This window comes from Poecilia reticulata, chromosome 21 (assembly GCF_904066995.2).
Source record: "Poecilia reticulata chromosome 21, P_reticulata-male-v2, whole genome shotgun sequence".
NCBI lineage: Eukaryota > Metazoa > Chordata > Actinopteri > Cyprinodontiformes > Poeciliidae > Poecilia > Poecilia reticulata.
Genome location: NC_088850.1, coordinates 1,737,807 through 1,751,853, shown reverse-complemented (window position 1 = coordinate 1,751,853; position 14,047 = coordinate 1,737,807). Strand labels below are relative to the sequence as shown.

Below are 14,047 nucleotides of genomic sequence, written 5' to 3'. Positions count from 1 at the left end.
TTTAACGAAATTATTCTATCGCGGCAGCCATGGCAGCGTGGTGCGCATGCGTGACATTTCCGGATGTAAACAAGGTGTAAAGGGTAAAATGACATGGACGATATTTGAGACCATTTAAAATGAAGGTCTTAGCTAGGCTATAAGAACAAAACCTTAACTCAGCAGTCCAAACTGCCAACACTTATGAGAACTTAATGTAAAAAAAAACAACAACATGAAAGTTTATTTCTTTCATTCTAAACCAGAATATCTGTATAAACATTACATTCTGTAAACATTACATTAAAAAAAGTACAATTATTTTTTTATTAATTACCTAAACAACCTAATGTACAAACTATGCATGGATTAGCAGCTCGTTGGTATCCCAGCATTCACTGGGTCAGGGGTCAGAGGTTGGAAGTCAGCATCCGGTCTGAAGGATTTCTCTGTGGGTTGCCATGACGCCCATCCTGTGGTACTCCCCGACCAGCTTCTCAACGAAGCTGGTCTTCCTCCAGAGAAATGTTCTCCAACAGGTACACCTGCAGAGACAGAAACAGGACAGGAGGTCTCACTCTGCTCAGAATCCAGGATCCCAGAGGAAACTGCAGGCGTGTTCAGACAGGCGTCTGTGTCGCTCTGCTGCTGACCCCATCAGAACCACACGCTCTGATGGGTTCCTGCAGCAGCGCTCAGCCCCCATCACTGGCTGAGGTCCGTACCCCTGCGCGGATCATCACCACACACCGAACCGGGCCAGAACCAACCCGGTTCTGTCCGTACCTTAGAGAAGCTCCAGCAGCGGCCGATCAGCCACGAACTCGATGTAACGCTTCATCCCAATCAGCTTCACGGGCAGAGCGTCAGTCAGGAACTACTGGACAGAACCAGAACCACCATCAGACCCAGCAGAACCAGAGAGGAACCAGCAACAGCTCTACTAAACATTTTAAACTCAATTTCCAGAATTTACAGTCCTCAACTCTAATTTTGGAAATTAAAAGTTCACTGAATTTATGGCAGAAATTTCTAAATTGGGAAGCAAAGACACAAGAAATAAAGCGAAGGAAAGATTCAAAAAAGGAACAAAAGATTCATAGAATGAGGGATGCAGAAAGAACAAGAGAAGAAGGAATAAAGAACATAAGGAAAGGAGAGAAGATGAGGACAGAACACAAAATGTCCTCATTTTGTGTTCTGATATAAGGAAAATATAAGATCTTCCTTATATCTTATATTAAGATATAAGGAAGAAAAGATATAAAGAAGAAAGGATGGACACATGAAGGGTTAGGAAGGAAGATAAGATGGAAGTAGGAAAGAACAGGGACAGAAATAAAGGAAGGAAGGACATAAGGAAGACTGTTACCTTCCAATGAGTCCCATATTTTCAGATCTTTGGACAGATTAATCTGGACACATGATGTAAACAGGTCAGAGGTCAGGTGATGACGTATACAGGACAACAAAGAAACTTTAAAATCATATTTTATGCAGTGTACTCCAGAAAAAAAACTATTTTAATGTTAAAATGTGTTTTATGAATAAAATATTATCAGTTTTTCTCTTTTAAACATTCTGAGCCAAAAATAATTTTCAAATATTTCTTTTGAATATTCCCCTAACAGTCTGGTTTTAACCCTCACGCTGGTCTTCTTGTACATCGTTGCGTCGATCTGTTGTTTCTGAACGAAGAGAAACAAAAACTGCATCGTTTCTGCTTCGGTTTCACACAAACATCATAAAATAAAAATATTTAAAAAGTTTAAACTGGAAAAACTAAAGTTAAAAGGTCCAGAGAGCTAAGCTAAGCTAGGCTAAGGTAGGCTAAGCTAAGCTAAGCGCTGCAGTCCCATCACGGCTGTTCCTTTCCTTGTTTTAACTGACGTTCCTTTTCCTCCAATCGAAATCTTTGAGCTACAACTCAACTAGCCAATAGGAGCCCGGCGCTGCCTGCCGCTTTGAGAGAACAAAGCCAATGAGAAACGAGAACACGTCCAACGGGACGTCACCGTTACACAGTTTTAAAACTGTAAGAGTTCATATTTAGGAGGTTGAGGTGATAGATTTGAGATATTTTATTCTTAAAACAAATCTGTTAATTAGGATATAGAGTATTTTATGCCTTCTTTAAAAAAAAAACTGTTAATTTATCTTTTCATACATTCACTCCATCAATTATAATATTGTTCATCTTAGGAAATGGGATTTTATCTAGTTTCTGTACATTTCTAACCTAAATTTATACTCTTAGCATATTCTCTGTAACTTAGGCTGAGAAGTTATTAAATAAATGTACAATGGACTTTATCCATACCGTTCACATGAATAGAGATGCCCTTTTGTGTAAAATATTATTCAATATAGGAACTGTTAAAACTTTATTTCAAAACTTTAACTATTTGTCACAGCAATATGTAAAAGAAATGCATATTTTCTAAGAACAGTGGAAGCCAGAATAAATGTCAACTATTTTGTCTCGTCTTTAAGGAATCTTCATGTCGAATCTCCTAATTCAGAGATAAACTTCTAGGATTTTCCCGTTTTATTGAGAACATTCCTGGAAAGAAATCAAAATGGTCTCAGGAGATGAAGGGAACCAGGACGGAGGGAACCAGGAGGGAACCAGGACGGAGGGAACTAGGACGGAGGGAACCAGGAGGGAACCAGAACAGAGGGAACCAGGAGGGAACCAGGACGGAGGGAACCAGGACGGAGGGAACCAGGACAGAGGGAACCAGGACGGAGGGAACCAGGACAGGGGGAACCAGGACAGAGGGAACCAGGACGGAGGGAACCAGGAGGGAGGGAACCAGGACGGAGGGAACCAGGACGGAGGGAACCAGGACGGAGGGAACCAGGAGGGAGGGAACCAGGACAGAGGGAACCAGGAGGGAGGGAACCAGGACAGAGGGAACCAGGACGGAGGGAACCAGGAGGGAACCAGGACAGAGGAAACTAGGACGGAGGGAACCAGGACGGAGGGAACCAGGAGGGAAGCAGGACAGAGGAAACTAGGACGGAGGGAACCAGGAGGGAGGGAACCAGGAGGGAACCAGGACGGAGGGAACCAGGAGGGAAGCAGGACAGAGGAAACCAGGACGGAGGGAACCAGGACGGAGGGAACCAGGACAGGGGGAACCAGGACAGAGGGAACCAGGACGGAGGGAACCAGGAGGGAGGGAACCAGGACGGAGGGAACCAGGACGGAGGGAACCAGGACGGAGGGAACCAGGAGGGAGGGAACCTGGTTCCCTGTCGTCCACTTCCAGTGTTTAATAATGTTCATTAGAAATTAAAATGTGAGAATATGTGCTTACATTATTTTGCTATTGCCATAATATTGGTTGAAATACGGAGGGAACCAGGAGGGAGGGAACCTGGTTCCCTCCGTCCTGGTTCCCTCCGTCCTGGTTCCCTCCGTCCTGGTTCCCTCCGTCCTGGTTCCCTCCGTCCTGGTTCCCTCCCTCTTGGTTCCCTCCGTCCTGGTTCCCTCTGTCCTGGTTCCCCCTGTCCTGGTTCCCTCCGTCCTGGTTCCCTCCGTCCTGGTTCCCTCCCTCCTGGTTCCCTCCGTCCTGGTTCCCTCTGTCCTGGTTCCCCCTGTCCTGGAGGGAGGGAACCAGGACAGAGGGAACCAGGACGGAGGGAACCAGGAGGGAAGCAGGACAGAGGAAACTAGGACGGAGGGAACCAGGAGGGAGGGAACCAGGAGGGAACCAGGACGGAGGGAACCAAGAGGGAAGCAGGACAGAGGAAACCAGGACGGAGGGAACCAGGACGGAGGGAACCAGGACAGGGGGAACCAGGACAGAGGGAACCAGGACGGAGGGAACCAGGAGGGAGGGAACCAGGACGGAGGGAACCAGGAGGGAGGGAACCAGGACGGAGGGAACCAGGACGGAGGGAACCAGGACGGAGGGAACCAGGAGGGAGGGAACCAGGACAGAGGGAACCAGGACGGAGGGAACCAGGAGGGAGGGAACCAGGACGGAGGGAACCAGGACGGAGGGAACCAGGACGGAGGGAACCAGGACGGAGGGAACCAGGAGGGAGGGAACCAGGACAGAGGGAACCTGGAGGGAGGGAACCAGGACAGAGGGAACCAGGACAGAGGGAACCAGGACGGAGGGAACCAGGACAGGGGGAACCAGGACAGAGGGAACCAGGACGGAGGGAACCAAGAGGGAGGGAACCAGGACGGAGGGAACCAGGACGGAGGGAACCAGGACGGAGGGAACCAGGAGGGAACCAGGAGGGAACCAGGACAGAGGGAACCAGGACAGAGGGAACCAGGACGGAGGGAACCAGGAGGGAACCAGGACAGAGGAAACTAGGACGGAGGGAACCAGGAGGGAACCAGGAGGGAACCAGGACAGAGGGAACCAGGACAGAGGGAACCAGGACGGAGGGAACCAGGAGGGAACCAGGACAGAGGAAACTAGGACAGAGGGAACCAGGACAGAGGGAACCAGGACGGAGGGAACCAGGAGGGAACCAGGACGGAGGGAACCAGGACAGAGGGAACCAGGACGGAGGGAACCAGGAGGGAACCAGGAGGGAACCAGGACAGAGGGAACCAGGACAGAGGGAACCAGGACGGAGGGAACCAGGAGGGAACCAGGACAGAGGAAACTAGGACGGAGGGAACCAGGACGGAGGGAACCAGGAGGGAAGCAGGACAGAGGAAACTAGGACGGAGGGAACCAGGAGGGAACCAGGAAGGGAGGGAACCAGGACAGAGGGAACCAGGAGGGAACCAGGACGGAGGGAACCAGGACAGAGGGAACCAGGAGGGAACCAGGACGGAGGGAACCAGGACAGAGGGAACCAGGACAGAGGGAACCAGGAACGGAGGGAACCAGGACGGAGGGAACCAGGACGGAGGGAACCAGGACGGAGGGAACCAGGACGGAGGGAACCAGGACAGAGGGAACCAGGAACGGAGGGAACCAGGAGGGAACCAGGACAGAGGGAACCAGGAATGGAGGGAACCAGGACAGAGGGAACCAGGACAGAGGGAACCAGGACGGACTCGGATGTAGTTTTGCAGTTCATCTTGGTCTGAAAGCAGCTGTTCATCAGGTCAGCAGGGTTAATACCGTTTTCTTCCTTCTGATCTTAATCTCACTGCATCTCCTCCCTTCCCGCCTCCATCGGCTCAAACTGAGCAGATGATTCCGTTTTTAGGCCATTTGGGCTCAAATCTTCCCCAGCAGCGGCGCCTCAGATGAGGGAATCGTGGCGATGCGCCGGTAATCCATCCGGGTCGTTACTAACAGAACCGGAGTCTGAGTGCATCAAGCTGCAACTTTGCTGGATGATAAATTGTCCCAGAAGTTATTGCGATAAACGATAATATTGTTTTAATACCATTTTCTACCAATATTATGGCAATAGCAAAATAATGTAAGCACATATTCTCACATTTTAATTTCTAATGAACATTATTAAACACTGGAAGTGGACGACAGTTTAAATATCCAAATAAACAGAAACTACAAATAAAATAAAAAACAATAAATCATTCAAACGAAATTGAGAATTCGGATATTTCTGAGGAGAAGATGAAATGCTGGTCGACATTTCAGGAACAGAAACCATGAAATGTTTGGAGAAAACGAGAATAAAATGAGCCAGTAGGGATTAGGATGAGAGAAAGATCAGCTGTTTCATGTTTTCCACAGAGGATGAACAGAAGGTTCTGGACCTTCAGAACCACACTGGTCTGCAGATGGACTCCAGGTCAGCTTCATATGAACGTCCAGCTAGCTCTATCAACAGAAACGTGTTGTCAGGAACAATGTCCTGGACAGACCCCTCCATTAAAGCTGTCTGACAACATGAAGTCTGCTACAAATCCAGAGAAATTCAGGAACAGATGAGAAACAAAGTATTTTACTAGACCTGCAGTTTCGCCTCCCGGCCACAGCGCGTCGCTGTTCTCCGCAAAACGCAACCCTGGCCAGACTCCGCGGTCTTTTTGTTTATTTTTCCTCCTTTTGGCTGCAGCTGAATATCGGTCAGTAAGGCAAAAGGGCGGAGACACGAAGTTTCAGTTACACGCCTCCGTGCTCTCCCATTGGTCACGCCCCCTCAATGCTGGCCCCTGATTGGTCGGTGGTTGTTACCGGGTGGGGTGGGGAGAGAGCAGCGGAGGTTCGGTTGTGTAACTTCGTACGTCAGAGTCCTGCGGTCATAAACGGGACGTTGTGTTTATATAACTCTGCAGCTCAGAAAGGTGAATTAACTTCACTTCATATGTTTCTGTTTAACTCTTTGTGCTTTTTGTAGTTGTTAATCTACTAGAAGACAAAAATAAAATAACCTAAAAACAAGATAAGCTACAGAAATCCAAATATAAGTCAAACAGACAAGAAAAAAAGAAAATCTTATTTCAACATATAAAGTTAGAATTTTGCCTTTTAATTATGTGTGTTCTTGTGTGTTAGCAATTAAAGTATATTTGGTGTTTGGACAAGTAAACTAGGTGATAAGCGAGTTCTCAGAGGTTGTTATTTTAATCATTTATGGTCCATAATAACTTCCATTTATTTCTTTTTTTCCTATTAGAAATGCAGGAAAAATCATTACAAATTGCCCACATCATCCTCCAAAGGAGGATAGTTACTGAAATTTACTGTAATAATTGGAAAATATTCCTTTAAGAGCTTAAATGCATCATCCTTTTACTTGATATTATAAAGTATTTTTTACCTGAGTATGTGGTTTAATGAACTTTATGTTGGAAACATTTTATTTCAAAGTGTTTCTTCTGCTTGAATTTTGAAATATATTATTTTTATTAATCTTTTCATTCGTCTTTAAAACACTAGAATTTGTGTATAACTATATTTCTATTGGTTTAATGACATTTTTAAATACTAAATCATGTTATGATCAATACTTTAGTCAAATTTTCATCAGAAATTTCTTGAATGGCTGCTTTTTACTTTTATTGAGTAAAAATATGTCGACAGTTATTTAATCTTCCCAACTTATAGAAAAGCAACACAAATACAAAACGACCAAGAAGTTCATTGTAAAGTTTTATTATAAAAGCTATATTGTTCACTGTTGTCAACAAACAAATGTATGGAAATGGGATTACTCTGATATAAACTGTTATTATTAAGAATAACATTTAATAACATGAGGTATTCTTACTGGCTACACTATGGGCCAAATCAAGATATTAAAAACAGCACTTTTTCCTCAACAAAGAATGTTAAATAATAATAATAATAATAATGAATAAAGCAAATATAGGTAGTATCACAGTGATGAATACTGTCCACTGACATTTTTTAAAAAATATCAATAAATGGAGACTGGAATACATGTAACATTCATATAGATATCAGTATATTTACAATATTTACAGTCAAACAAACAGAAGTCGGCTAGAAACAGAAGCACGATACAGAAGCTTTGGCAAACAATAAACCGTGTGCATACGTTCTGCTAAATGTGACATATACACATGAAGTAAACATCATACATGGAGAGAGTATAAAAACAAGTAAGATTTTTATTTTTAAAAATCCAGTGCAAAGTCAGGTTTTTGTTGGTTTCTGTTGTGGATGAGCAGCAGCCTTCATGTCCTCCTCCTTCCTTTTTGCAGCGAGTTTTGTGGTTGTGGTTGTAAAATGTCCTGAGTAAAGCGGAAAAGCTGTGAGTCCGGGTTTATGGCAACACGGATACTTGAAAACGTGGTGCGTATGTGAAGCGGTTCCTCCCGTCTGATCGTGGCGCTTCTTCCATCACGACGAGGACGGACATCTTTACAGGAAGTTCTTGATCTGAGTTCACCAGGATTTGCGGACCCTGTTCTGATGTCTTGTAAACGTAGCCGGAGACTGAATCCTAAGCCTTGGAGTCCTGAGTTGCCCCCCGCGAGTCTTTCAGTTGGCGGTGGAGACGAGCACGCCGAGGGGAAGCGTGGGGCCCTTGTTTTGGCCCTTGGGCGCGGCGGCTCCTTTCGCCAGGTCCCTGGTGTCCGTGGGCCACGACGACGCCCTTTTGGTGGTCATGTGCCGCCGGGCGTGTTTGGTCAAGTGGTCGCTGCGCATGAAGCGCCGGTCGCACACGGTGCAGACGAACTTCTTCTCGCCCGTGTGCGTCCGGCGGTGGCGGGAAAGCTCGTCGGAGCGGGCGAACCGCTTGTCGCAGCCTTCCCAGTGGCAGCTGAACGGCTTCTCGCCTGCAGAGAGAGAGAACGGGTCGGTTAGAGCAACCAGAAACACGGAACGCTTTCCGACTCAACGCCGGACTCACACTCAGGGTAACGATTATTTCAGTAAAAGATTATTCTATCAATTTATTTTGACAAATAATCAATTACTCTAATGATTAATTGATCATTCTTATTGATATTTATGCACTTTTAATATTGTATAAAACATTTGATTAAGCGATCAACTACTAAATTAGTTGATTATTTCAACTATCAATTAATCATGATTGACTGTTTCTGCACTACCTGTTATTTCATTTTCAATAAAATCGGTGTATTCTTATTTTTAATCAATTAAGTTGTTTATTTACATGTTAAATGTATTTCTAATGTTGTATAAAACAAGTGATTAATGATTAACTGATTAATTTTAATTCTTGTATTTTTATGATGTATAGCTCATTGAATTGCCTTGTTGCTGAAATGTACTATACAAATAACCTTGTTTCATTGATTACTAAATTAATTAATGACTATTTATGATTATTTGTTCCATCATGTATCGACGCTCCACTAACTCGTACCTGTGTGTGTGCGCAGGTGAGCCTTGAGGTGTGAACTCTTGAAGTAGGTCTTCTTGCAGCCGGGGAAGGTGCAGACGTAGTTCCGTCTGCGGGAGAAGTCGGCCTGCGAGGCGCCGCTGCTCGTTCCTGACGGCATGTAAACGGGGGCGGGGGCCAGGGGGAGGAGCTTGGTGTTGCCCAGGGTCATTACAGTCTGGGGACCCTGCGTTGCCTGTGACATCGGCCCCTGCGGCACCACGAACATGACTGCCCCCTGCGGCACGGTGGAGCCCACCAGCAGGGGCTGGGTGAAGGTAGGCGGAGGGGACTGGGGTCCGGCTTGGGTCTGGACCTGGACCGGAGCCTGGACAAACGCAGAAATCATTCCCGTCTGGCCGCTGACCGGAAAAACCTGGCAGAGAACCGGAGAGGAGGAAACCGCCGAGGAAGACGGAGGGGGCGCGGCGTTCTTCTCCAGGGGAGGCAGCTCCGGCGGCGTGGGTGTGTCCGTCAGCGGGGCGGAGGGCGGCGGCACGGCGAGGCTGTCGGCGGTGTGGCGGATGACGCTGGTGGCCATCGCCTTGCCTGGCAGAACCATGCAGGGCGGCTCGATGTGAGGGGGCGGCGTGGGGATGTCAGGGGAGGCGCAGGGCTGCAGGGGGCGGAGCATTAGCTGTCTGGGGGCGGAGCTTGTGGCGAGGACAGTCGTAGTCGACGCCTCGGCAAAGCTCGGACTGTGAGGCGGAGTCATACACTGAAAAACAAGAAAAACTTTTCAGTCCTCCATTTCTGCTTTCTGATTGGCTGCTTTCCTAGTTGTGCTGGATGAAACAACTGATCAATGATCAATGATTCAAGTGTGTCACATCAGTCAATATTGGTAATTATTAGTGTTTTTGCTTTAAATATCTGAAATACAGCCGATCTGGTGGTGTGACGTTTCCTGATTTATACACGTTTTTATTTTCAACCAGTTATGAGGAACGTAGAGGGGGGGGAGAGAGACTTGAAACTGCTTCTGCCAGTTACTCAGCATGTTGTTGCTAGGCAACCGAAGAGCGAGAGAGCTAGTTGATTCCACCCGTCTTGCTGTGGGCGGTTAAAGCTGTGGATCCAAGTTCAGTGAATATTCTGTACATCAGGGTTGTACAAAGTGCGGCCCGGGGCCGTTTGTGGCCCTTGGATTAATTTTGTGTGGACGTTTGCTTTAATTCAAGAAAGACACAAATTTGGCCATCGAACACTTACTGTAAATTTAATTATGAGATTTTCTGCTGTAAGTTTACATCTTCTTAAACTGAAATTGTTAAGGACAACACTAAAGTTTTTCTTTATTTTCTTTATTTTTTAATATTAAGTCGTGTCACTAATATACGGAAAGTTTTTACTCAAAACTTTTGGAGTAAAAACCAATTCTGTTATCTGAACATTACATGTGGCTAAATACAGTGGAAGAAAATTCTTACATTTGTTGCTGGGAATAAACTTTAAAACATTCCATAGATTTAAAAAATGGGAAATAATAAGCTAAAAGATAAAAGAGAGAATTCACAACAATATTTTTGTGTTTTTAATTGAAAGTTTGGCGCCTGAAAACTTTCAACTTGGGGATTTTGGCCCTCAGTGCAAGACGTTTGGACACTACTGCTGTTTACTGAATATTCTATCAGATCATCTATTGATATATGTTAGATTACATATCGTTATTGATTTATTGTCCAGGCTGACTCCTACCAGTGAGGACAGGGCGATCAGGTCCTTGGGAGCGTCGCCGCCCTCCGGGTGCAGCTGGATGGAGTCGCAGGAGTCGGAGGTGGGCGTCAGTGGGCGGGGCTTAGGGGGCCGCTGGCACCAGAAGCTCATGCTGACCAGCGCCTCGGCGGCCTCCAGGTCATGGTACTCGACGCACGGCCTCTGCTCCATGGCCGCCAGCGCCGCCGTGTGGCTGTTCACCAGATCCACCTGGAGAACATCAGAGGTCAGATAATTTGGGTGATTAAAATGCAATAAATCAGTGAGATGAAGTGGACATTTAGGATGGATGGATGGATGGATGGACGGACGGATGGATGGACGGATGATGGGTGGACAAATGTTGGATGGATGGATGGATGGATGGATGGATGGACAGATGGATGGATGGATGGATGGATGGATGGTCGGGTAGATGGATGTCAGATGGATGGTTGGATGGATGGATGATGGATGGATGGTCGGGTAGATGGATGGATGGATGGATGATGGACAAATGATGGATGGTCGGATGGATGGATGATGGATGGATGGATGGATGATGGGTGGACAAATGTTGGATGGTCAGATGGATGGTTGGATGGATGGATGATGGGTGGACAGATGGATGGATGGACAAATGATGGATGGATGGATGGATGGATGGATGATTGGATGGATGGATGGATGATGGGTGGACAAATGTTGGATGGATGGATGGATGGATGGATGGATGGATGGATGGATGGATGGATGGATGGATGGATGGATGGATGGATGGATGGATGGATGGATGGACAGATGGATGGATGGTCGGGTAGATGGATGTCAGATGGATGGTTGGATGGATGGACAAATGATGGAGGGATGGATGGACGATGGATGATTGGATGGATGGATGATGGGTGGACAAATGTTGGATGGATGGATGGATGGATGGACAAATGATGGATGGATGGTCGGGTAGATGGATGGATGGATGGTTGGATGGACGGATGATGGATGGTTGGATGGTTGATGGACAGATGGATGGTTGGTTGATGAATGGATGGATGGTTGGATGGACGGATGATGGATGGTTGGACAGATGATGGATGGATGGCTGATGGATGGATGGTTGATGGATGGATGGATGATGGACAGATGGATGGTTGGATGGACGGATGATGGATGGTTGGATGGTTGATGGACAGATGGATGGTTGGTTGATGAATGGATGGATGGTTGGATGGACGGATGATGGATGGTTGGATGGATGGTTGATGGACAGATGGATGGTTGATGGATGGATGGACAGATGATGGATGGATGGCTGATGGATGGATGGTTGATGGATGGATGGATGATGGACAGATGGACTCAAACTATAGTAAATGTTTTTCTAGACCATCAAACTTCAACATAAAACATTTTACTCTCAAGGTTTTGCTTTTCTCTGATGTTCCAGATTCAACTGCCTCCATGTTGTTTTGTATTTTTAAATCTTTCCAGCAGAAGACGGAGAGTCTCCATTTTACTGTCACGTTACTATAAGAAAACTGCATTTATCTGAACAGATCAGAGTTCATTTGGTGGAAAATGCTTCGTTCTCTGTGGTTCAGATTAGGAGTGAAAACAAAGAAAATGTCGATCAGGCTGATTACGTCTCGGTGAGCAAACAAGGCAATCATTCCTGCGTGTCCTGAACGCACCAGCCCACTGTTTGCCTCTTCCTCTGGGAACGAGGCGCACCACCACCCATCTAATTACCAATGATATCATAGTTTCCACAAATCCTCCTGAGCCCAAACCGCCTCAGATTCTAAATAAACCAGAACCAGAACCGGGGTGTAGCAAAAACACAGAAATAATCGACGAATGAACTGCGAGGCTGAGCTTGGGAGGTGACTCAGGGACAAAGGGCTTCGGGGTATTTGGCCGAGTTGGAGCAAAGCTCAGCTGCACATGCAGGAAGGGTGGAGGAGAGCGAGCAAGGGGCGAGAGACCATCATAAAACAGAGAGAGAGAGAGAGAGAGAGAGAGAGAGCCCTTCTTTCTCTTGCTGTGTTTCACAAAAGCTAAGGGGATCCTCCCTGCACCCAGAATAGATGACGGAAGTGGTTACGCCCCCTAAAAACAGGCCACGCCCCCTCCACTGATTCACCCACAGAGAGAGGGAGAGAGAGGGATAACAACAGGAAGTCAAACAAAACAAAGTCAATTTGTAACAAACATGCCAACACTCGCATTTCCCAGCTTCACACGAATGCACCGCTTGATTATAAACAACAGTTTTATGCACACATTAAAGTTCCTTCATGCAGATATCGTCGTGTTTTGTCGACTATCGCTGTGTCGTGGTTTTTTCCCCTCCCATACTCGCCCATTTCTGCCGAGTCTTTGTTTTCAGGAGCAGCTTTCAGACAAACTGACCCCTGGATGTGATTCCCTGATCAAATCCAGACTTTTAGACACATCTGACCAAAACAAAGACCATGTCTGATCAAATTAAAGCAACAACGCTGCATAATAGAAAACTAATTCCTGAACATATTCATTATAAGCATTTTTGAGAACCTTAAAAAAATAATCTTATTGCACTTTTTCCAAACATTTTCTTGATTTTCCAGATATTAAGACATGCATAGATTCCTCAGTTTTATTTTTATTTTACATTATCCACTACTTAAACTTAAATAAAAACCATAAACAAAACCAATCTGGTTGAGGTGGATGAATTTATTTCAACAATAAAACCACATGAAAATGTAATTTCTGATCATTTTTCATGATAAAAACAAACTCTGTGGATCGACACAATAGGCGGTCGATTGTTTTTCCTGGAGGTGATTCAGCTGAGAAACAAAAGAAACCATCAACCGGACAAACTTTCTGCTGCAGCGATGGATGCATTGCAGGGATGCAACTGTTGTTACAGAGCAGGGAAGTGATCGCGCGCGCGCACACACAGGCACGTGCGATCCAGGTTCCTGCATCCGCACACAAACACACATGCGCGCGCATATGGGGGTTCATCGGGTTCACTGTGACCTCAGATAAACCGGCTGGCAGCGCTGCAACGCCACCGGATCAGAGTCGGTACCGAATCTGCCGCGGGTTTTATTAGACCAGAGAGATAACCGGACAACTTTAAAACTTAAAAATAAATAAAAATTATAACAATAACAATAACAATAAAAAACAGACGGGGGAGGACGGAACCGGCCGGGACTCACCTGGCAGGGGCTCCCTAACGAGGAGCTCCGCATGAGGAGAGCGAGAAGGAGCAGAGGAGTACTGGAGGTTCGGAGCGCTGTGGTTCTGCCTGCAGACCGAGCTTCACTTCAGCTGTGAGCAGCCAAAAAAAAAAAAAAAAAAAAACAACACAGAAACGAAATTCAGAGCAAGTCTGGCGGGTGGTAACACGCAGCCAATCACAGTTAAAGGTGTAGCGGGCGGCGGCCAATCACCAGCGAGGCGGTTCATGATCAATACGTGGCCGGCAGATGATTGGTCTGAGGCGGGGTGCGTGGCCGCCTGGGGGCGGGGCTAGGGAGTCAGCGGTGTCAGAGTAAACCCGGTGAACCCGGCAGCGCGTGCGATGTGGGGGAAAGGTTGG

The 14,047-nt window shown here is 46.4% G+C and overlaps 1 protein-coding gene, 1 long non-coding RNA gene, 1 other non-coding gene and 1 pseudogene across 3 annotated transcripts; all 4 read right to left on the bottom strand.

Annotated features, from left to right (window-relative positions):
- Nucleotides 1-199: 199 nt before the first annotated feature.
- Nucleotides 200-1,859, bottom strand: LOC103457160 (uncharacterized). The gene is made up of 3 exons (XR_014085671.1): nucleotides 1,352-1,859; nucleotides 766-859; nucleotides 200-524 (listed from the first exon to the last, which is right to left on the bottom strand). It is a non-coding gene; the product is annotated as an uncharacterized LOC103457160 (long non-coding RNA).
- On the bottom strand, nucleotides 595-728 carry LOC145549864 (small nucleolar RNA SNORD94). The gene has a single exon (XR_014085716.1). It is a non-coding gene; the product is annotated as a small nucleolar RNA SNORD94 (small nucleolar RNA).
- A 5,156-nt stretch (nucleotides 1,860-7,015) lies between the features above and the next one.
- klf11a (Kruppel like factor 11a) lies at nucleotides 7,016-13,805 on the bottom strand. The gene is made up of 4 exons (XM_008397123.3): nucleotides 13,665-13,805; nucleotides 10,453-10,680; nucleotides 8,740-9,472; nucleotides 7,016-8,182 (listed from the first exon to the last, which is right to left on the bottom strand). The coding sequence occupies exons 1-4, from the start codon at nucleotides 13,695-13,697 to the stop codon at nucleotides 7,884-7,886; spliced, it is 1,293 nt and encodes a 430-aa protein (XP_008395345.1). The 5' UTR covers nucleotides 13,698-13,805; the 3' UTR covers nucleotides 7,016-7,883.
- LOC145549819 (uncharacterized) lies at nucleotides 10,687-11,808 on the bottom strand (annotated as a pseudogene).
- Nucleotides 13,806-14,047: the final 242 nt, after the last annotated feature.

Bases quoted from the DNA above. Each gene is read 5' to 3' on its own strand.
- klf11a (XM_008397123.3), bottom strand. From the start codon at position 13,697: ATGCGGAGCTCCTCGTTAGGGAGCCCCTGCCAG. The intron at 10,681-13,664 runs GTGAGTCCCGGC...GATGTTCTCCAG, and splicing joins CGTTAGGGAGCCCCTGCCAG to GTGGATCTGGTGAACAGCCA. The intron at 8,183-8,739 runs GTACGAGTTAGT...CTCTCTCTGCAG, and splicing joins TCACCTGCGCACACACACAG to GCGAGAAGCCGTTCAGCTGC.